This window comes from Haemaphysalis longicornis, unplaced genomic scaffold (assembly GCF_048455015.1).
Source record: "Haemaphysalis longicornis isolate Haplotype H1 unplaced genomic scaffold, Haemaphysalis longicornis Haplotype H1 scaffold_1, whole genome shotgun sequence".
In the NCBI taxonomy this organism is placed as follows: Eukaryota; Metazoa; Arthropoda; class Arachnida; order Ixodida; family Ixodidae; genus Haemaphysalis; species Haemaphysalis longicornis.
Window position 1 is genome coordinate 260,525,740 of NW_027526203.1, and position 23,926 is coordinate 260,549,665.

Below are 23,926 nucleotides of genomic sequence, written 5' to 3' on the forward strand. Positions count from 1 at the left end.
CACAGAGGGTGAAAATACATGGTGTGCATACACTTGAAGTTACAAAAAATTTCGTGGTTCGTTACATCGGGGGTTTCGTTACATTGAAGTTCGTTACATCGAGGTTTAACTGTATCGCAGTAATTTTGTTAAAGATGAAAAGTGAGTGAAGTTACACAGGGCTGCCATGTATGTCCCGTGGCTGATCAGGGGGGCACACTGTGCTGGCGGCAGACATGCGGTCATTGCCTTGCCTATTAGACTGGAGCTGCTTGCAGGTATTGCAGGAAAGAGGATGCAGCAATTAAAGGCCTTTGACAGGAGGCAGGTGGAGTGGCCTTATGCAATTGCAGCTCACTGCATAGGTTGAAGCACAGTTACAGCACTTGGGGCGGTGGCTTGACTGCCGCATGGTTGTTTCTTTGTCTCCCTCCAGGCTACCCACTGCCTGTCCAAGCTCATGCAGGAGTGCTGGCATCAGAAACCCGGGGTGAGGCTAACAGCGTTGCGTGTCAAGAAGTCGCTTGCCAAGCACGTGGTCGACAACAGCTACATCGGCGGGAAAATGGTGTGACAGCCAAGTGGGGTGGAAAGCTGATTCACCAGGTACCTGTGGTGGCCGTAATCTGGAGCAGTTCCTTCCTTTCTTCGCTCCTCTTCAGTCACAGCTGCAAGAGCGCTGCTCGGCTTGTAACAGTGCAGCTCTGGTGCGCCGTTGGAACTGCCAGGGAAGAAAAAAGGCTCCCTCCAGAATACGGCCCCACGGCTAGGAGGCAGTGCATCCATCTCCGCCATGGCTGTGAAGTTGTGTCAGCTGACTGGTCAGTGAGTGACCACAAGTACAAGGGAAGGCTCTTCTTGGTGCGCTAAATGGCGGGATCAGCAGTGCCTGTCTGTGTTTGGGAACACAACTGCGGCAGTGCCCCTGCCATGCTTCCAGCTGCACAGACGTGGGTGCCCTACAGGGATGGGTGAGAGCGTGGCATCAGCTGTGAGCCCATTTCAGGCACACGTCATGCTAAATCTTTTGTTATCGCTTTTTTTGTACCGTCAAAGTTTAGGGTGGGGCAAGCTAAATGGCGTACATGTGCCATCGAGGGAGTGACTACACCCCGTTTGGAGCATTCAAGATATTCGTTTGGGTGGCAAGTCTGTATTTATGCAAAATGAGTTCTTGTGACTAGATTATGTTCACGCAGGTTGCCTTTATTCGCACAGGACGTATACATTGCGGTTCAGTTTCTGTGAAGTGCCATGTTTTTACAGGCTTTGTTGTTGCCCAGTTTTTATCTGGGCTTTTTTGTTATCTTATGAACCATGTGGTGTGTGGACATGCATTAAATATTTCTTTTTTTGTTTTTTTTTTTTTTCGTCAGTGTTTGTTTTATATGTTGCTTTCAAAGGTCTTTTTTTTTTTCCTGCCTGATAAGGTCACAACATTCTTTAGGTCGACTTCAGTGGTGCTAGAGGAACGAAGTCTGAGGTGAGAGACAGTGAAATCAGATAAAACAGGTTGTCTGAACAGTAGGATCTCCCTCTCTCTCCCTCTCTCTCTTTTATGTATATACATAGATATATATATATATAAAGATATCTATATATACACACCATTTTTTTTTTTTTTTTTTTAAGTTTGCTGCTTAGCACATTGTACAAGCTCACGTTTGCCTTATACTGTTAATGCAGTGAAACCATTACAAAGTAACACTACAACCTTCTTGAAGCACGTTTTTAACCTAAGAAGAAACTTATCTTTTTTTACTGGCTTTATGCTGCATAAGCGGTGTTCTTAGCTTTATTATTCAAACTATTGTCAACACCATTCTTCAGGCAAAAGCATTTATTGCAAGCCTGAATACTCGGCACATAGCTGCACAGCTTTCAAAAGTAATCTGCTTGTCATCCTACCTTTTGCTTTCCTGTGCTGTAAGGAGAAGCTATGTTACTCTGGAAGTGTAACTGGGGCATATGTGGGTTATCAGTTGAGCAGTTGTTATGGAAACCACTAAAGACAACTAATATCATATGGATAGTTCTTGCAGTAGTACGATCATGGTGCATAGCTAGTGAAATCTGATGGGCGAAGTATAATGTAGGACAACTTTTCATTGGTGCTCTGGCTCAGCAAGTGGTGTAGCTGGACGTCATAAAATACTAACCTCTGAGAGTGAACTGGAAAAATCAAAGGATAAAAAATTCAAATTTTGGGGGTTGAATGTGTGCTGAAGCTACACCTGGGGTATGAGGCACATCGTAGTGGAGGGGCTTCAGATTAATTTTGGCCACCGCATCAACGTGCCTCGAAATCTCTACACTCCACTTGAAAAGCGAAAGGGATTGTGGAGCCTGCTCAGTGGCAGATCGGGGAAGCAGAATTGTAAATCATGGTATTCGTACAAAATTTCCTCGCATGTATTTTAATGGGAACAAATGTAGAGTATGAGGAAATCCTGCTGGTTTTTTAAGCTAGGACAACAGCTAGGATGTGCAGAGTTCTGGAAAGCCAGCAGGGTTGTTGTGGGTTCAACTGTCTGAAATTGGAACAAAAAATAATAGGGGTGCACCTCGCGTAGGAGAAGCAGGAATTTGCAGCGCGAGCATAGCAATAAGAACGGAAACCTTGTGTGCAAATTTTTTTTTGAAAAAAAGAAAGTTTTGAAATATTAATAATAAAGGGACCGTGGGTTTCTCCACATTCTGTTATTTTCTATTACTATGTGGCTGCACTTGTGCTGCAAACTCCAGCTTTGATTTTTTGGGCACACCGCCATTGGTTGGCCAAAACTGACTCTTGCGGCACTTCAGAAAAGGGTCTGTAGCAACTTTAAATTAATTGTTCAGCTAGCCTAAGGAACGTCATAGGGCACTTTAGTGCATTCAGAATGCCAGTTAATGGTCTGGGCAGCTAAATAAATTACCAGCCTTACCAATTACGTTTCCTTTTTGTGTCATACTTATTAGTTTTAGCGTCTTCAGTATTCCTCTCAGTAGAATAATTTGCCAGTTCAGTGCGCAGATTGCTGCTGCAGTCGCATTTTTTACCCTGCGCTACCCATGAATCTTGGGACTTGGGGTGGTTCTGTTTACTTTTATTTTTAATTTTTGTAACCACTGGGTTTGTTATGCACAGGTCTCCGTCATACATTTTTTGCACGTCAAGTGTAACACAGTACAACCTTTTTCTGTGAATATGTAAAAAGCAGTGTGTAGCATTTCATATGTGAATGTCCAAGTGTCTGGAACGTCAGTGTTCAGGATAGTGTACATACGTTTACTCATCCGAATATTGTGCCAAAATGCCTGTACATAGATAAATATATACACACATAAGTGAGCCAGGGGATGGCTGACCCCAGCAGCGTTTATAGTGCACTGTGGTGGTGGCAGGAAATGCAAGGCACAAAAATTAGTCCAGCGGGGGGGAGGGGCCACAAGAAATACTTTGCTCTGTATGCAGAGAGCGGTAGTGGTATTGGCGGGCTAACAGAATGACTATTTGCTAAAAGACACTGTCAATCATTGCAAAGAAAAAGCAGAAAAGAGGTTTTGCAAAACCTGGCTCACTGTGGACGAGCCGATTTCTGAGCGTACCTGGAGCAGCGTCGCCTGTTCTTTCAAAGAGGTGTGTGCCTTGCATAACTGGCCTCTACCGCAGTAGTTGTGTACTTTTCAATCCCTGGAGTGCTGTACTTTTCTACGAGGAACCATAAAGCGCACTTGTTTTTGCTATGCTTTGCCTTCTGTACGTGACATTTTTGGACGTGCCTAGTACGTGTGTACGGCTGGAAAAGGGTCGCAAGCAGGTGGATGCTTTTCTTTGTTTCTTTTTCTTTTCTTTTTACCCTGCATTGCAGGCTTCCAGCTTGAGGCCGGACTTATTTTTACTGTTTCAGAGTCCTAGCTGCTCGTTGGAGCCAAATGTTGACTTTTAAACTGACGGTTTTAACATGCCTGTGCACATGACGTTAAACGCACATTTTAAAGAACTGTAGGTGGTTCAAGTGAATCCGAGGTTCTCATCTTGGCACGCTTTTTGCGCCAGGTGTTTCTTTTGCACATTAAACGATTCATTCAAAGCAGGCTAACCAGCATGCCGCTGGTCTGTTGGTGCTATGCGTCATTCCAGTACTGGTTGTGCCTGCCTTTTAGCTGCAAGGATATAAAACCTCAGTGCATTTTTTTTTCTTCCTTCTAGGCTTTATGTGATCATTTAACTGCACTACACAAAAGCTTGGCTAGGCAGAGATCTTTTCCTCTTTTTTTATTTCTCCAATGTTACTATTGCCTAACCTTGTTCAAGCTTTCAAAGTTATGCACGTTTTATCTTGTATTCATGATAGATTCTAATGCATATGCCATCCGTTCTTCTTTCATTCACTTAGCTGTGCATATGCTCACGCCATGTAGCCTGAGTTATTCACCTAGTGTCATTGTATGAAAGCACTGAGATTTTTATTTGCAATGCCGACTACATTTATTTTTTTTTTAGGTAGAGGGAATTTTTCATTGCCCTAGTGGTATCGGAAGTGCCACAAAAGGGCTCCTGAATTGGATAGCTAGCGCACCATGTCCAATATCCGCTTTTCCTTTTCTAAATTACTTGTTTGATTTTATTATGCGCAAGTGCCATTCGTGGTTGTGTGTTGTCTCTAATTTGAGTCATGACTTTCAGGATATGCTGTGCACTGTGGTGGGCGCCTTATGGTGCGTTCCTGTCATTGCAACTCTCTTAAAACTTACTCCAGCACAGTGGATTAACCACTGTGGACGTTACCCCTGGATTTCAAGAATTTGCTACGCTGGGAAAAAAGTCACTTCTGATTGGTGGCTTTATAGCCAATCCAAGACAACTTCGTTCGAAGCCTGGCGCATTCTTAAATTTCGGGTAATGCTGACAGTAGCCTCCCTAGAAGTCCTTGAGCTGGCCTAATGTGTGTGTTTTTTTTTTTTTTAATTCATTCATTCATTCCTGAAAGCATCCACAGTTCGCTTCGGAGTTTTAGTTTTATCCACACCCATATTCTCTGATGAGTTTCACTGCTGCTGCATGCCTTTATCTTCAGCATACGTTTCCATTTCCTTTTGGCGGCTGATTGGTGGAAAGCTGACAATCCTGTTCAGAGGTGATTGAGGTTCGTTTGCTGTGCCTTGCCAGGCTGCTTTTTATATGTGACCGCTGTGAGGATTGCAGGATCGATCCTCAGCCTAGGCTTCCTTTACCTGCAAACCGAGCCAGGAAAGGCACAGTAGCTTTGTGTACGCATTTTGGCAACTATTCTCCAGTGTCTCTTGAGCTGGAAGACAATTCTTTTTTAGCGCGCTTGTGAAAACGTTATTTGGACTACTCAACATGTTGTCATGATATTTATGTATGTGTGTGCGCTCAGTTGGGCGTTTTCTTGTGTGCCATTTAGTTGTTTGTTTATTCAGTGACCAGTGTTATGCAATATCAAACCCTTTAGTTGAAAGGAGAGTGGCCTTGAAGATGTCAAAGGAAAAAGTTTGCCTTTATGTCTTGTTGCCCTGAGCAGCACGAAGTTTATCACAGCGTGTTTGCTCTTGCTTGCTGTGCCGAGGCTTTGATTGGCATTGTTTTGTGGATCTGACATTTAGCCTTACCCTTAATGTTGCCTGTAAATGCGGCCAAGTCGTATAATGCTGTCTCAACAGTACAGAACTTCAAAATTCCTGCATTTAATGCCATTTCATGGGTTGCTCTGCACCACTTTCCAAAGCCAATGTTGTAAGCACAGATTTCATGCGTGTACATGTGCGTTTTCGAGCACAATCAAAATACCTTGCTTCGATTTCTTAAGCTTTAGCCTCGAAGCATTTGTATTTGCTTCACCAGGTGTTTTATGAAACCGTTCAGTTGCTGCATACGTGCAGTTGAGAATGGTTTTATTAAGCAATTCTTGCACGGTTCTAGTTCTGTACTGTCTAAAATTCGAAGATGGCCTCGTTGTATTTCCACATAATTTTTTCTGCTTTGTACGTACAAGATGTAAGAACAGTAAATGTATGTTTATACTTATTTGTGTGCCTTCAATGCTTGAATAAGACAACACTTTGTGAGCAAAAAAAAAATGAAACTTGCTTTATTGGCTTTCGACAACAATAGTACTAGTTAGTGCAACACCTCTCAAACAGTAAAACACGCTATTTACAGTAGACAGTGGACACTTATTTACAAAAAAGACCAACCACAGCCAGACGACACAGGGCATGTGCGGCACTCTTGGTATAATTGGGGATCGCTGAATAGTGTTCTGATGATCCATGAGAAAGAAAGGACATAGGATCTAAGTTTGCTTTCCTGTATCGCTAACCTGAAGCAGAGCCTACATCACATATGGCAACCAGTTATGATCATCAACTTGCCTGTTGGAGGGAATATGAGTGTACCGAAGCTGGTGTATCACCGTTAAATCTGATTCTAAACCTCTACACATTACGAGTATACGTTTTACTCCAGTGTTAACCTTTTTCTAGGAGATATCTTAGGTGATCCCATCACAAGTGTTCAGGTTGTTGTGCATCATTTGTGATTTTTCTTTTGTGCCTCTACAAACTCCTATTTCAAAATGGTTAGGGTTATGGTGATAGTTCCTTGTTACAGCCTTGCATTCTTCATCATGCCTTTTGCAATACAAGAAAAGGCAAGCTGGAAGAAACAGCTACCTAAGCATGGCGGCTGACATTGGGAAGGAATGTCGCGCGCATTGATATATAAAAGCATCGTGCACCTCTCTGGCAAGTGAAGAGGGCAAACGTGTGTGACTGGGCTCCTGAAGAACACTGCTGACCAGCGCACAGAATGGCTGCCACAACGCCATGAACAAGCCGTTTACACGCTGTTTAGGTAAACGTGCGCATTTTGAGTGAAGACAGTCTTTTTCAGCTGAGGCATACCTGAAAAGTTTCGCAGTTGTGGTGTGGAGTGCAGTAACATTGTGCACCGTGAGTGGTGGCAGTGAGATGCTCCCAGGTGGGTGGCATGAGGTGGCACGCAAACAAAAAGCTGTATGCACCTGTGTAGACACTTTTTGGAAGGAGTTGTGGCACAGTAGTAAGTCACTGACATTGTAGGAACTGACAGAACGGTGGAAAAGAAGGGCAGGCACAATTGCGTGCAAGACACACTTCGGAATTGGTGCGTCCACGTGCATTGGTGCTACTGGGCCTGTTGGCACCACTGTAGGCATGGAGAAAAATTTTATTTTCTACAAAACTGTTTGCAAAGATGGGGTGTGTTACGTTGTGTGAAAACAATAAATAGCATGAACAGTTTTGTTTTGCTGCAGTCTGTAATGGCAGACACCAGTTGTTTTCCAATTGTGCCATCCTGTGTGGGCTTCATTGTGCTTTCATGTGTGCCTTCCTTGTGATGCAAGATCAACCGTGAACTTGGGCGTGCCGTTCTGTGAAGCTTGGGAGCATCAGTGGCTGCATTACACAAAATATTTGATTATGCCTTGGGAAGTGCTACCTGGGAAAGGAGCCCACCCTAAGGCATATCAAAACTGGTCTCTGAATGCAGCTTAAGTTTTCTATCAATTAACAGCCTCGGGTATGGCAGCTTTAGTTTACCGTTGTGGGTCATGCCATTCGGAAGCTCCCAGTTCCTCTTTAAATAATCATGAATGCTCAAGGTAAAGTGGAAGGATGAGTGTACATGAACTAGAGCTGTTCCCAGGGCATACACTGCTATGCATTTATACAAGCACAACCTAGGGGCATTGGACGAACACTGGATAAGGCACAGACCCTAGAAGGACTATCGGCCACCGTAAGCTGTGTGGACAGCGAGCACCTATGGTTTCCAGGTGAACTGGGAGGCACGATGTGAAAGAGTTCATTGTGAAATCTAGTTCGAACATCAGTTGCACACTTGGACAACACCAAAAAATGGCAGTCGCCCTCGTAATTGTTCACACATCATTGGGTCATGTCTTGACGTTCACAGCAGTAGCTGTGTGGAAGAAACGAAAAAAAGCCTGGTGGGAAGTGAAAAGCGAACTTGGCTGTTGTGCCATTCGCCTCTCGATGTCCAGGCTGCTTGTTGAGGCATCCAACATATCGACATAACGCTATCGTGTGGCCGTGCTACAGTAGTTTGAAATCTCACACTGTTCAAACGAGGCCTCTCTATGCTGTTCCATGTTGTGCATTGACGGTAACACAGGGCTGCTATGAACGGCCATAGCCCGCACCTTACCTTTGGCACCCTGCTATGAGTGGATGAAAGCAGCTATGGTGGAAGGTACGTGTATTTGGCGCAAAATCTCAGCAGCTGTAATGTGCCAGCAACCTGCACACGGAATAGACACGTGCAGGTCTGCATCGGCCGTGCCACCACTCTTAAAGTGGCGAGCTGTCCGTGAGACTGCCACGTGCAACTTGAGCGACAAGAACGTTTAACCGCCGACCAGCAGCTTAAATGTATCTCGTTCTTAATGTGTGCACACACGTCCTGTTACCAATACCTTGACACATCGAGTGGGAACGTTCATTCGTTGATAAAAAGGTAAGTGAATGTGTTAGGCGAAATGAGTGATCCCTGAATGCTTAATAAAGTATCCTAACTGATGTCTTGATGGACAAAATTGTTTGGCCTGGTTACGAGACACGTTGACAAAGCGAATTCGTTATCGGAACTATGAAGTACTCTTCTATGCTAACAGGTTGAAAGATCCGAATGCACAATGTCAGCGTGTCAAATGGCCACCTGAAAAACTGTATCAACCATACTCTTAGCAGTGGCTAAGAGAGGTTGACCTACTGTAGTAGCAGGAGTTTAATGGGAACCTTTCTTTTCCCAACTCATACCATTAGGAATGGGAAAGCCACATGGCTCACCTTTCCTAGTGTTAGAAAAAGGTGATTGGGAGAAAGATGGGGGAAGGGCACAATTGTTTCTCAAAAGATTCGTCATTTGTTCAGATGCCTGTAAACAACATTTCATTAGAGCTTTCCTTTCTTGAGCACTGGTAGGTCATATGGGAGGCTTTTAGGAAGCCGTGAAACAGTCTTCTGTTTGATCCACAAAAAGGCAGACAGCAAGCAGGCAATAACAAGAAGTGAGAGTAGTACAACTAGCACTGATGCGAATCCTGGTGCAGACATGCAGATGATGGAGCTCTCGTGCTCCTCTTTCACCAAAGGTGCTGGGTGGGTCTCATTGGTGCCTAGGCTAAACGCCAAGTCACCAGCTGAAACAACGCGGATAACCCTGTTTACGCCAATCTCTGCCATCTCCTCATCTTCCTCATGATAAGAGACGTCTCGCTCCTCCCTAGGCCGGCCGGCTGACTGAGAGACATGATTGGAATACAGCGATTGCTTGTCGGATGCTGATGAATCGATAGATGCTTGCGCCGAACACTGGTCTGGGCACTGGTACCGACAAATTTGGATGGTGCACTGGAAGTGTACCTCCATCGTGTCTGGAAACTTGAAGGCCTGGAAGTGCGCGTATGACAACACAGTTGCACTGGAGCCAAAGTTCCGGATCTTAGTGAAGCGGCTCATGAGCTTGGGACGCACAACACAGCCTTGGCTGTCAACGAGCTCAATTGGCGCTCGCTGTCCATCGTGTGCAATGCAGTTGCGCACAAGCATGTCGAACTTGTTCTCGTCATCCTTGATGGCCAGCACCATGGTCATGGTCTGGCCAATTTTGACAATACCTGCCACTTCGCTGGCCCATGGCCCTTTGCCAGCTTGTATCTGCATCCAGCAGCCAACATTGTCACCTGCAAAGTCAGCGCGCACCACATCAAGCATGTCAACAGGGAAAGGTCTGAATGTGACCGCCTTCTCGTAGTTGTTGTGCCACGTGCAACGCAGCTTCCGCGCCTGGTCCCACACTTCTTGCACCTGTGGGTCATACTGGACGATGATAGTGTTCTCAAAGAAGCTGCCTGTGCCTGAGTTACCACCGTCGTAACCATAGAGGCCATTCTGTGTGTTCCCAATGGTGCCGCAGCTGTTGATGGACACGTCGAAGTAGACGCTCTTGCGGCCAGAGCCTGCCGGCAAGTGGACGCAGCTGCCATAGCTGTAGTGGCCCTTGCTGAAGATAATACCGTGGAAAGGCTTGTCGAACTCCACTACCACCTTCATGAGATTCTTCTCGCACTTGACATCGAGGTGGACGATCTTAGGCATCTCAGGCTGTGGCAGGGGCCAGGGCTCCTGGCCTTGCGCTTGCGGGGACAGGTCCGAAGATGGTTGTTGGTGCACGTTGTGGTTCTCGATGTACTGGTGATGCTGCTCATCAGATGCACCGCCGCCACCGCCACCGTTGCCACCGCCGCCACCGCCGCCACCACCACCTCCACCACCACCGTTGCCACCATGGTGAACAACTTGAGTTGGCTGGTGGTGCGCATCGGGATAGGCATGGTGGTGGTGGTGGCCCTGCTGTGCCTGCTGTTGCTGCGGATGCTGCTGATATGGCTGTTCATGCTGTTGCTGTTGGTATGGTGCATCATGCTGCTGTTGCTGCTGCTGCTGCTGCTGGTGCTCAAAGACAGGTTGGGGAGGCTTCTGAAGTTTGTTTGGTTCCCACTGAGGCAAATGGATGGCACCCTGCTGGAGACCGTTGTTGAACAGCTGTGGCAGGATAATGTGGCCACTCTGGATGGGGATCTGGTGCACGGGAATCGGGATGGCGTCGAGCGGGTATGCTTGCTGCTGTGGGTGGTAGTGCTGTGAAGGAAACACTTTATTCTCGGCACCCCCGTTGTCTTTTGGGTCCAGCTCAGAGGCCTGCTCGCTCAGCTCTTCCTGGCCACCGCCTTGCTGTGGCTGCTGGTCGGACCCTCCCTGTTCAGCATCACCTGCTAGCACCGCCTGCAAATACGAGGAGGAGCATCAGAGCTCCTGCGTTTTCCACACAACCTAAGGCTCATGTACATGCAGCAAATGTTTCTTAAAAATCGTTGTGAACTTCTGCAGAGGCTCCAATAGCCGATTTTCTTCAAGTGATGTCGTGGCATAGCACATTGTTTGGGGTACGCTTACACAGTAGCTAGATTAATTCACAAAACTGACAAGAGTGCAGATTCAATGACCTGCCATTTGCCTGCCTGAAGGTTTAGTCACTGTGCCTAGTCCTGAAGGCTTCTAAAGCCTGTGGGTTATGCTCTAAAGTAGGGGCAGAGAGGCAAGCTACGAAACCATGTACGTGATATGCTGGAATAAGGTAAAGAAACAAAGTACCTTTGCTCGTATCATTAAAAGAAATCGCATAAAGCGTGGGAGAAGCAGTACGCATGTAATGCCTTTTTCAAGAATATATTTAGCTTGCACATAGGGATCATAGAAGTTGCGATAATGCTCCTTTGCCGGTAGCCTTAAAGGGACACTGAAGTGATTTGTAAACAATGCGGGATTACGAGCGCAAATTGTAGTCCGGAGTCCCTAGGCCCTGTTTCGACCACTCTGAGCGCGTTTACGCGAATTTATTTAGTAGAAAAATCAATTCGAAAATGCTGTCCTCCTCTCTGCACTCTCACCCATTTTCTTTGGCGTTTTCGTGTGACGTCAGCAGTAGAGGAGCTGGCAATTGGCTGCGCTACTGCACGTCTCGCCGACCTTCCGCGACCGAGTCAGTCGGCCCAACGTTTAGTCCGCCGGCCGCCGACGGGTCATGGCAATACGCTCGATCAGTTGAAACTAAGCCACAACACGTTTGTGAATGGAAGAATGTGCCTTTCTTTACTTCGTTAGTTTGTATCTAGCTCCAAGTCAAGGTCGCTTCACACAAGCGCTGCACAAGCGACGCTTCGCTGACTGGTACGCCAGTAGGAAAATATAAGGCCTCTTGAAGGGGTAGAAGAGTCAGCGAAGTCAATATAGGTACTAAGGAAATAAAATCAACTGATATTTTTACCGTACAGCGTAAACTAGGGTGCGGGAAGCACTTTTTTGCGCTGGGCGAACAAGCACAGCGGTCAGGAGCACGACTACGCATCTGCGAACGCTTTTCCGTCTAAGAAATGCAATTGCTAGACGTGAGCTATTGTGGAAACTCGGGGGACGCTTAATGCACGAGCGCAATACAACAAATAGTCACCTAAGCTGCTTGAAATACTAAAACTAAATGAAAGTGTAAACTGGTTATACATTATATACCTTATATTTCCACCTTCTGCGGTGCTCTCGCCCGTGGCCGTGTGGTTTGGTGCGTTAGGTATATAATCGCAAGTCTTTTGCCCGTCACAAGTTCGAATCCCCGCGGGCACAAGCTTTTTTTTTTTTTTTATAAGGTAACTTTTTCGTTTTTCGCAGATGTTTTCTATACTGAGTTCGCCTTTTTTTGGGCCGCAACGTTCACTGCTCCACGAACTAGCCCGCAGAACTCGCGCAGCCTGGCACTGGCGCGCTAGCGAGTTCTCGTTGGCATGCTGTTGCCATAAGCACCAACTGCTTGCGGGCAGTGGGCACAGGCCAGAATCAACAGACCCTTGGCCTGGTGCGAACACGCTTTTTACGATACAGGCATGAGTGAGGCAAGCTCCAAATATGGGGGAAAAGCGCATGCATTTGTGCGTCTGCGGGGACGCGGAGGGCGTTTCATGCACGCGTAGGCCTCGGCTAGTGAATGCTACGATTCCAAGCCGTCCTGGGAGGCTTATCTTATGCATTTTACAGCCGACAACATGGCAGAAGCGCGGTACTACGATCACTGGGATATTGAGAATGCCCATCCAACGACACCATCGGATGTCAAACATGTTGTTTTACAGAACCGAAACCGAAACCGAAACTTGTGTGATTGCTACCCTTGGGCATCGTCCAATCAGGGTGCCCCCTCCTCCCAACGTCACAGCTTAGTTGGTGCGGCCGCCGCAAACCGCGCATGGTAGTTTTTCTTCTTTCGCGCATTGTAAAATAATTACCGCTTTGTCAACCGGATAAACGATGAAAAGTGTGCTAATTTGAGCCAGTCTATGCAGTGCAAGCAAAAACGGGAGCTTGACAAATTCACTTCAGTGTCCCTGAGAAGGAAGGAAGTGAACCTTCTCATTCTTGCTGATGCCTCTTGCCAATGTATTATGCAGTTGACTTTTTTTTTCTGACTTTAACAGTTGCGGCTCAAATGCTGTTGGTCTGTTGCATGGCTCCCTTCAAATGTATGAATGTTTGAAGTGTTCCACATTTCAGCATTAAAAAAAGAACCTCTCTCAGCACTACGGTAGCGTTCAACGAGAGGAATAGGGTCTAACTTGCAGAGATTTCTGAACCATTGGCTGCTACTAGCTCTGCTGTGGGATTGATAGAACATGTGCTATGTTGCTGCTGCCTTCTTCAATGCTGCTTCCGTAAACGAACTGTTCACATGCAATAATGACAAAGATGAGCACTTTTGAACACACTGTAATCGGTGTCTGGCTAACTAATTATGGACCATTGGCTTATGTGAGAGAGGCTGCGAGTAAAAAGTAACAGTATTACAGTTGCAGTTACCTCAGCCAAAAACATAACTCTGTTACAGTTACAGTTGCAGAATTTCCAAAAGTAACGTGTTACAGTTACAGTTACAGTTACAGAGTCTCCGAAAGTAATGTGTTACAGTTACGGCAAAAGAAAAAAAAATTAAAGCCGTTCCACTCAATGGGAAGGCTGTCGGAAGTGCAGAGCAGTGATTTGCCATAATGGACTGTAGTAGCATTATCCGCTCACTGCTACCACCCAATGCAAATCAAATTTCCCGCTTTCGCAGTGCTCGCGCACCCCCTGCCTGAAACTGTGCCAGCGGGAGTTTTGTTATTTTTGTGCTTGCTTTTACTACCGCACATGCCGGCGTTGCACTGCCACTTTTTTTCACTTACTTTGGTAAAAACCAACCCAGCAAGCGTTCCTAACTAAACGAATGTGGCGCTGCCGATTAATTACGTATATTTTGCCTCAAATGTACCTACAGTTTTCTTTGCGTGCAACAACGGGGAGATGTTTGACAAGCGCCAGCGGTTCGCGAGTTTCGAATGCTTATGGCAACGTTACTAGAATAAGCCTCTGGGTTACGCCACGACAACAGCGGCTACGATGGAATGCCGGCTCTACTTGGGTCCAGTGAGCGAGCTACGACGACAAGGCGTGGCCATAAAGTGCTCTGCACTTAAAAGTAATGTCGTTACTACACCCAGCTTATTTAGTGGCTGTAGTCGTTCCGTTACTATATAAAACTAAGTAATAGATCACAAATCAAATGACAGAGTTTGTGCAATAGAAACGTACGAAGACATGCAAGTAGTCAGAAGTGCAAGCAGTAAAACCCTAGATGAAGGGAACCTAAAAGGGGGCACCATCAAGCCCAAAACCAACAATCATTGTGTACGCCTCATTTTGTTGCATCAACTTTTTTCTTGATGCACCCTTGGTGTCAGGGAATTTATTTGCAAGACCCATTGTAACTTAGGATGAATTGTTTGTTAAAGTTCGCATCCTTGAGCTTCCCGCTTTTCGGAAATCTAATTGCCAGATCCTTTTTTTTTTTCTTCTTTCCGATCTACTGAAGACAAAAGAAAACTTTTCAGAAATCACCTTAAAGACCGACCTCTGACATCGGTGTTCTGCTGGAAAGATGACCCTCTTAACAAGCCTCCTCTCCTAAACTGCGAGGGTACACGCGTTTTGAAAAAGTTGAAGGTGGCGGGGATATGAGAAAGAAGGAAGTCCGAAAAAGTGAAAAGAGCAAACTGCACTTCGGCCTTTAACGAGCATTGCTGTTGGATATTTTTTTTTATAAAAAAAGGAAGTGACTAACGGTATTTCCTGTTACAGTTACTTTGTAAAAAAGCAAGTGTTACAGTTACAAGTTCCTCTAATTTAAAAGTAACTAGTTACAGTTACAAGGTATTGAAAAAAAGTAACTAGCTACTGGTAACGCGCCACCAGTAACTAGTTACTGCCGAAGGCTGTCTACGAGTCACACCCTGACAAAATAGAATTCACCAGTTTCGTTTGTTTGTCTGTTCTCTCGCGTTGGTCATGACACACTTTAAAATAAAACGGATAAAAACGTATACGGGTCTGGCAATCTTTAGGACGTACAAGAGGAATTTTCGCTCGTAGGTAGCTATTGTGCAACAAAACGATCCGTCTGCAGCACTTTCTGTCTACGGCCTTTTGCACATAACCGCGGCGGCTGAATGTGGCTGCCCTGCTTGGAATGGCGCGAGTACGGATGCTGCTCGTGCCTTTCAATACTGTCAATGCCACCGTGGCCGGGCGCATAATAAATTGGCTTGAAACGGCCGAGACAGCGGCCCCAGATGCTGCACGGCGCATCCGCGAGCATCGTTTGCGCAAGCTGGAGGGAGCCCGACCCGCTCGACAAGTCTGACGGCACATCCGCCGCGCTGCCCCCGGGCCTCCCATCAATACGGGAGTCGGCTCGGAGGAGGAGCTCTTGACCCAGTGCTGCGGCGCAGCCGCGGGCTACGCTCCCGCTACGAGGCGCCCCGCCGGGAGCGGAATTCCGCCACTTGTCCTTCCTGGTGAACACGCCGGGCGTTTCTCGTCTAGTGCCCGTATTTCTTTTTGCCCTTGCTTTTATCGACCCTATCACACGCACGCCGTTCCAGGTCCCGTTTCGGCCGTATTTCTTCCTTCTACAGACAGGACACCCGGTACTAGTTCTTAGCGCTGTTTTATTATTTGTGTCCTAAATACTAGCGAGGTTATATCGCCTGCTGTTTGCTCTGTAAGTTTGTCGCTGGGGGCCTGCTGACTGCTTTTCGGGCCACACTAAGAACGCAGCGCGCTTTCGGGAAGGGGGGGGGGGGGGTGCAGCCATGCTTAAATTGCGAAAACGGTGTTCGTAACATGTATGTAAATAAGAGTTTGAGCCCATTTCTTTCGGGTTTCTCGATTGTAGGCGAGTCTGCGTGAACGTTACGGGTAAATTTGGCGGGAAAGAGGCCCGGACCCTGTCGAGCTAGAGTCAGCTACTCTAACAAGCTCAAAGATAAATGAAAATTTTACCTCTAGATGGCAAACGAACGAAATCGAACTGGCTTAATTCGTGTCGGCGCACGTTCGCGTGCAGTAGGCGTCCACGTTTCAAATGCAACCATGAAATTTTAATACTAATTTCGTGCTCAATAGGAGTAAAATTGTTGTTCCGTTGGCACTCTGGTTGGTCGTACCGTGGGGCCGCGCCAGCCTGGGATAGGCCGCGTGCGTCCGTACTGCAGCCTTTACTCTAAAGACATGTCCGTGTATCTGCTTTGTCGCAATGTACCCGAATGATCAATCGTATACAGATATGGCAAGTGAAAAGGCCCGACATATGATTCGACTCAAAAATGTGTTCTGCGCTATGACACATCACACAATGCGAATCGCCACGCTTACACTGCGCGATGTCACAGCGCTGGCCACATTTTTAGAGTCAAATCTTATGCTGCGTGTCGACATTGGCCTATTCTACCGCTTTTATTGCAGTGACTGGCCTTCTCCGTGCAGTGCGTGGAAACAGACTCGCTGACATATTTTTTCAGAGTGTGTAGTGCGAGACGCGTTATTTATACAGCCGTCAGAATTGGAATTCGGGGGCTTGTGTGTTATTTCATCTCGCTTGGGGCTATAACTTACGGGCCTAATCAGGCTCAACGTGAACAATAGCAGCACGAATCTAATTCCTGGGGGAGTTGATTCTCCCAGGGATCCTGGGGGAGTCCGGGGAGTTAACAGGCTATTGCTAATCGTTTTGATAGTGTTATCTAAACAATATTTGAAGCTAACGCAGCCTACGGTTTCTCCACGTGCGATGGGGTTCCAACTCAAAGGGAATATGTTACCTTCGCGTTTGTGGGTGTGCGCCTTACTCCCGTTTAAAGGAGCCATGAAGAGAAAACACAAGTTTGGTTCATTCAAAAGATTGTCTCGTTAGAATCATACTGACACCACTTTTAACGTAAACTTCGCTCAAATAAGCTACATAATTAGGAAAAACGGGAATGGTCATGCGACCCACCAGCTCATTTCCCGCAACAGAACCTATGTCGTCACATGGGCTAAGCTCTGCGATTGGCGGAGGCTGGCAGAAGCAGACGCAAATTAGGTAGAACTTACAAACTAGACGAACGAGCGATTTGCGCTTAAATTTAGGGCACATTCTTTACAAAGCAATAAGAATGATGGGACAAACAGTGGAAGTTACGAAAGCACATGTAAACATAGAAGTACTGATGCGTTCTGCTGTTCGTACTGCGCACAGCATGTTTGGTTTCGCTGCACAGCACTACGGGGCTTGGGGTTGTCTCAGACGACACTGGCCGATTGACGCAAGCAACGGTGTCTTACGTGACCCCATTTGTCGAGCGAGCACTGTTTCAGGGAACGAATATTTTCTCCCAGAACAAAAACAAGCCAGGTTTAAATGCGGGCAAAAACAAACCAAACGCTTGCCACGGTATGGTGGCGCCATCTAGGTTACGGAACGTAAAGAAACACGCGAACAAACCAACACCGCTGTACAGAGTGGAGACAACCTTTGAACGGTCCCGTGCCGCCGCAATTGGGCCAACGGGCTCAACGCGTTATTCTTTTCGTTTCCCACGAGACCTAGCAACGCGAAACAGACAATATGATTCAAACTTCTTCAGTAAACCGCGTTGCGGCGATAATTTTAGCGCGGTTTTGACACAATGACTTGCTTCGGCGGCGAGCGAGCAACTGAAAATGGCGGCGCCAGCGTATACGTGTCTCTACCCTGTACGGCGGATGCGTGAATGAAGGTACTCTAGGCTGCAGAGCGGTCGGTTTCAGTGATGTCACTTGGGGCCACGAAAACGCACGACTGAGCGGGAAAATCAAAATTTTAACCTAAATTGTTTAATTTCTCAGTGAATAAAGCACCGTTTGTATCCGGACAAGCGCTAGGGGCACTATAAAACACGAAATCGTTCGAATAAAACCAACTTGCATTTTCTCTTCATGGCTCCTTTAAGCGAATCCAGAAACAGCGGTGTTGAAGCGTTGCTGTTGTACTCGTTACGCGTCCTTCGCATGAAGCAACTGTGATCTAGTCATTCATTGAGTGAAAAGTAAGCGCAGTAAAGCGCAGTAAAGCGCAGGCAGTAAAGCGCAGGCTTAAATTTATTTGTAGAATTTGATGAGTACGGGACGCTGAAAAGCAGCGGAGACGCACGCATGACGAAGGGCGCTCAGAGGTAGCTGGATGCGTAATAAGAATAAAAGCAAAAAAAAAATAAGTCGAAAGTTTTTAAACTTTCGGTAAGAAATGACTTTGAAACCAGTAATATTGGCGTGCCAGCTGTACGTAGAACGCGCGGTAGTATGAGGCCCCCTGCCGTTAGCGGAGCCTATAAGGGCGCAGCAACAGCGAAAGCAATATTGTCTTCATCACGATGTCTCTGATACTTTATTTAGTTTGTGCTTATTTTTTCTCTATGTGCTGGAATTTCAACAGTATTCCGCTGCGGTAGTTTTTCGCCCTTTTGCTGCCTTCAACCTTCACCACAGCATGACCGTGCTTTCCATAGAGCACCCTTTACAGGCAAACGTAGAGTTATTGCTACTTGCGCAACTTCCCGCAGGCAACTAATGAAACTGGGAAGCTTCAAATTTTCGTGCGGCAAATGTTGGTAATTCCAGCGAAAGCACTTGGCTGCGGCAGTATGCTATGCCGAATAATGACTCGCTTTTCAGTTATGAATTGTGGAATTCTGTGTGTAAAGGTAAGCCGGACGCATCTGCAAAGGGATTCCCAATTAACCGTCGGTCGCACCGGCGTGAATTTACTAAAGATGCGTCGAGCGGTGCATCATGCCGTATCCCACAGATTTTGCTGGCGCCGACCTAAAAAAGGGCATGGCGGTCGTTCTCGTCGTTTCTCAGTTTTTGTCATTTCAGAACGGATAAAGGGCTAGTCAAGTTTGATAGATCGAGTTGGACATTATTTCGTGTTCTGACAAAACTATTCTCCCGATGTAAATGCGTGTCGACGCACAAGCGTTCAACTTACGCACATTTTTTTGCCGCCACCGGTAAAAGTGCAATTATTTCGGACTTTAACTGCAGGTATTTTTAAAGACTCTCGAGGTTCAAATTCAAACCGTGTGTATTTAACCTGCGCTGAAGTGTCGTATACACTCGGGAAGTTTGTTGATACGCCCAGTTTATGCACTAAAATGAGTGACAGCCGCGAAATGTCAATGTTCTTAGTACAGGCTTGCGCATTGGGAAAAAATAACAGCACGGAGGTGTCGATCGTATAAATGCAATACAGATGAGTGACCCGGTGGTGTAAGTCAGTCTTGTGTTACAACGCATGCGCGAAGATCGGGCGTTGGATTGACTAATTTGAAAATGAAATCTATTCAGTCTTCTATAATAATGTTTGTACCGCACCCAACTGTAAAAGCAATCAATTTACTCTAGTAAAAAAATAACGTGGAAGAAGTAGTTGGTAAAACATGATGGATGAACTCAGAACAAACGACGAGAACACAGCTAGAAGGCATAAACGTGGCGCTGTCTGTGCCTTCTTCCAGTTGTGTCCTTGTCGTTTGCAAGTTACATTTTGGACCTGCAGTGTCCACAGAGGTGCTTCAGTTGTATGATTCATGTGACTCGGTCCCGGCGGCGCAGTGGACCCATGCATTGTATGGGGTACGTCAGACACGTGTTTGGAGAGCTGGGGCCTGGATTGTTTAGGTCTGATTTGCAACAAAAATTGGCCGTAAACACGTTGTTTGCTTCATCTGAGCCAAGGATGCACTAATTCGATCCAAACTTCGAGCACAATTGCGAAGCCGTTCACATCTGCGGTGAACATGGCAATACGCCGTTAATTTTCCGTTCGCTATTTCATCGCATCAAAGTTGAAAACGTTTAAGCCGGGGGCGTCAACATGCATTTGCACCCAGAAAACGACTTTTCAGGGAGCGAAGTGATGTCGGACTTGATTCTGCGAAGTTGACTGACCCGGAGGTCCTGCGGTTTTGTAAGGACTACATTCCATGATAGCGATGACTATGCATTTTCTTCCAGTGGAAGCCCCGCCTACGCCACTTATGATGATTTGTGCGTCGTGGCCATGTGATCGGGGCTTCCGTCCTCACCACTTGCTGCGTGCCATGACTCACCCCGTAGAACGCTCGCCCTTCTCCTCTCCCGTCCGAACCTGCTCTCTTCGCAGCTGCCGTTTCCTGATGACTAGGGTCATTTATAACGCCGAGCGCCACGTTTAGATTCGTTAAAATGCACCGCGCGAGGGTGAAGTTGGGCTTGTTGGTGATGCACACGTGTAGACGTAGTGCAAAAGTAGATACGGTACAACCGAAATGACGAAGGTGAACACTCAAAGACGAAGATAAGCTCGTCTTAGTCCCTCGTCTTGTCCTTTGTCTTCTTTTGCGCTACGTCTACAAGTACGCATCGCACAACCCGTCAAAGCGCAACTGTAAAAGCGCCACCTGGGTATTTATGCTGCCCGTAACATTGGCGTCATGGTTGAGGCTTCTCAGTTAATTTTGTTAACATGAGTGCACAGGCACAAACACCTCCGGTATACTGCGCGCATGCTCATTCGTGTCGATGGAGCTGCACCCACGTTCGTCGAATTATTGTTGGGCCTGACTAAAGCAGCCCATTCATTTTATGGCACGAGTGTATGGTACAAAGCACAACCAGGGAGACGCTTGGAAGGGAAGACAGGCCAGAACCCTCCTTTCCAATCGCCACTGCGAGAAGCGAAATTTAGACGTAACGGTGGCAGTTGAGATAGGTGCGTTGGTGAAGCAATGCGAGCGGATATTTCAACGACAACGGGTAAGGGACAGAGACGCACTGCCACCGAGCGTCTGACTTTACTTTCTTAAAGGAACACGTATCGGAACACGTGTAGGAATGTCCGCGGTATTTGTCCTTTTTCCCAGCCTTCAGGCCAAGCAATTGGTTACATGGCACAACTAAACCGTACAAGTCCGTTAATTGCCTTCTGCGTGCCTCGCTGGAGATCTCAGACTGGATAGCATTCTTTAGACTTTTCTTCTACGATGAAGGAGCTGAACATGAAATTACATACTTTAGACATTGCCTAATATACTTGTTCGTTAACAGCCCGTTATGTCGCAATGTTTTTCCAGAGTAGCGCTCTTCTATTAACACAACACAGACAACCAACCTTCGCAGTTCCGCCTCAGCTCTCCGCTGTACCCTTTCTTTTGGTAGCTGAGCAAGAATTCAGAAGCCCTGCGGCCTTCCGTAGGCACCATGCGCAGCAGCTTATTTCGATGAGAGTTTCATAGGCCGTCAGACCAAGTATTTGCTGCCAAAATTCATATTTTTTTTCCCCTCGGAGAGAGGGGGAGGGGCATAAGGATTCGCGAACAATCCAGCGCTTTTCGGAACCTAGGCAGCTTTTGTTGGTGATGGTTGTTCTCTTCATGCTTCGGGTGTGCAAGCGAAGCTTTAGTGACCATCCTGCGACCTCTTGGCGCTTTCACGCTTTTCCATTCCCCTTTCTCTACTCAGTTGGCAGCGGGGGCAGCTAAATGTACGATCAGTCACGGTGCATGCATGCATACTGAGAGGCGCGTCAAAGGCAGACGGCTGACTGGAGGGGCGCCTCGGAGACGGTCGACGCAGGGCATTGCAGCCCACAACACAAGCCCCGAGAGTGGTGATGTGGACGGTGAATGGAAGAAGCTGAGGTACGACACGATGATGACAATGGTCGTGAAAAGCAGATGAAGTGCAAGGTGATGATTGCTGCTCGCAATATTAACGACAGTGCGTGGACAACTACCGTCACAGGTATCCTGCCTTAAATGCATGGACAACTAGACGTGAAACATTAACGTATAGCGTTTAGTGGCTTTGCGCGTATGTAGAGAGGCATGATCAATTCAATGCGGCCGTTCGGGCTCAAAGGGCGTTTAAATAGGTGTGTCGCCTCTGTACAGTATGTGAGTAAGAATAAAAGCACCAGTGTAAATACTAACTAGAACTCCTCCTTTACGGTTTTTATTAGGAGTGAGAAAATGAGTTTTGCAGTCAAGGAAACGAGGAAAATAAAAAAAACGAACCCCTTTTTTCTGACGTATCTCAACGAAAATAGAAATAATTGCATAATACAAACTATGAGCAAACAAAAAGAAACATGAAACAGGCCCAAGCTAGTGTTCGTACGAGTACATTTCGATTTTTTTTAATACCTAGCTGTTTCTCTTAGCTGTTTCTCTGACAAAGCTACGGCATAGACTCAATGACCATTGCACAGTGATACCCCGCATCTCGATTTATCTTTTATATTGGCTTTTTCTTAGGAGCCCCATGTACTATCAGCACATGGGCTGATAGTACAGCCCATGTGCTGGCTGCACATAGATACGTACGCCGATAAGAAGCAGCAGGCACCCAAGCCGAAGGAAGATCATGGTCGTCTGCACGCCGGGTCCTGCCAACCACGTCGCGACGATGGGGGTCCGCAACGCTGCTCTCGCCAGCTGCTGCGAAGCATGAGATAAGGAAACACGTGAGCGCGGCGCATCACCGGCCTCGCAGAGAGGCAAATGCGGGAAGAAGTGATAGTCAGGCATCAATTCCACGGAAATACACGATATATAGATACAAAATCGAATATCAAAATTCTAGTTCTACGCCCGGATCACACTTGGGTCTGTGAGCAGAAAGCTCTCCAGAATAAGTAGAACCATTAGGGGTCTTTTCACTTTGTACGTAGCCATTTTAATGTTTCGCTTTCGGGAACCGAACCCATGGCCTCGTGTTCAGACGCGCAATACCTTAGCCACATGCCGTCCGCTGGCTGATTCTGCAATCAAAACTTGTGCAATCGCAACAGCTGTAAAAAAATCCAGATGCTGGTGGGTAGCAAAGTCACGCTCATGCCAGCGAATTAAGGCAGCCATCTCGGTAGACAAATTTAGCTATGGTCGGGCTATGGCTATAAGCAATACGCACGTAGGCGATATATCTTGGCAGCGGCGTATGCAGGGTTTAATTTCAGAAGAGGCAAGACTATTACCCCCCCCCCTCCTAATAAAAATTGAAACCAAAACAACAGATGGTAGGAGAACAAAAGGACGAGGACAAAAAAAAACAAATTGATTCAAAATTAAAAACAACTTTGTGGTACAGAGGCGCACTTACATAACCTTTCAATTGCCTTTTTCCTTTTTATTTCTGTTCACAGGATGTAGCAAATAGCTCATGGTTTCGGCCTGCTGTATATGTACATCTGGAACACACACACAGATATATATATATATATATATATATATATATATATATATATATATATATATATATATATATATATATATATAACGAATCAGAAAATGGGAAATGAGGGGCTCCGTGAAATAAGATAGAAAATAAGGGTTGGCAGTCAAGAAAACCCCGGAAAGCAAAGGGGAGGTTGTGGTGGGTCATAGAAAGAGATGAAGAATTTTTTGAGTCGAAAAGAAAGTGGTGAAAAAATGCCCGCCGGGTGGGATCCGAACCCACGACCTCCAGAATACCGGTCTGGTGCGATAACCGGTCTGGTGCGGTATCGCACCAGACCGGTATTCTGGAGGTCGTGGGTTCGGATCCCACCCGGCGGGCATTTTTTCACCACTTTCTTTTCGACTCAAAAAATTCTTCATCTCTTTCTATGATCCACCACAACCTCCCCTTTGCTTTCCGAGGTTTTCTTGACTGCCAACCCTTATTATATATATATACAGTAATCGCTCGTTATAACAATATCGCTTTATTCGAAATTTCTTCTGATCCCAACCCAAACGCATGCATTTTAGACCGCATTACTCGAACCGCACGAAGAGCTTGAGCCGCTTAGAGCGAAATGGAGCGTAAGCGTCACCGAGCGGCGGCGACCCAGCGGCGAGTCAGGCTGTCAACATTGCGGGTCAACGGTAGCTGGTGTTTTCCCAGCGATTTT

The 23,926-nt window shown here is 46.5% G+C and overlaps 2 protein-coding genes across 4 annotated transcripts in view; one reads left to right on the forward strand and one right to left on the reverse strand.

Moving 5' to 3' along the window:
* LOC144144910 (bone morphogenetic protein receptor type-1B-like) overlaps positions 1-23,926 on the forward strand; it is a 147,545-nt gene that overhangs the window by 49,258 nt on the left and 74,361 nt on the right. Inside the window, exon 11 of one of the 3 annotated variants that reach the window (XM_077676412.1) lies at positions 416-6,013. The exons of the other annotated variants lie outside the window; for them this stretch is intronic. Within the exon in view, the coding sequence (XP_077532538.1) occupies positions 416-553 (138 nt within the window). The 3' untranslated portion in view covers positions 554-6,013. Of the gene's footprint in view, positions 1-415; positions 6,014-23,926 lie in introns of those variants that run through there. 3 annotated transcript variants of the gene reach the window in all.
* LOC144144898 (uncharacterized) lies at positions 6,145-22,488 on the reverse strand. Its single transcript, XM_077676405.1, has 2 exons — positions 22,359-22,488; positions 6,145-10,836 (listed from the first exon to the last, which is right to left on the reverse strand). Exons 1-2 carry the CDS (start codon positions 22,398-22,400, stop codon positions 8,944-8,946), a joined length of 1,935 nt encoding a protein of 644 aa, XP_077532531.1. The 5' UTR covers positions 22,401-22,488; the 3' UTR covers positions 6,145-8,943.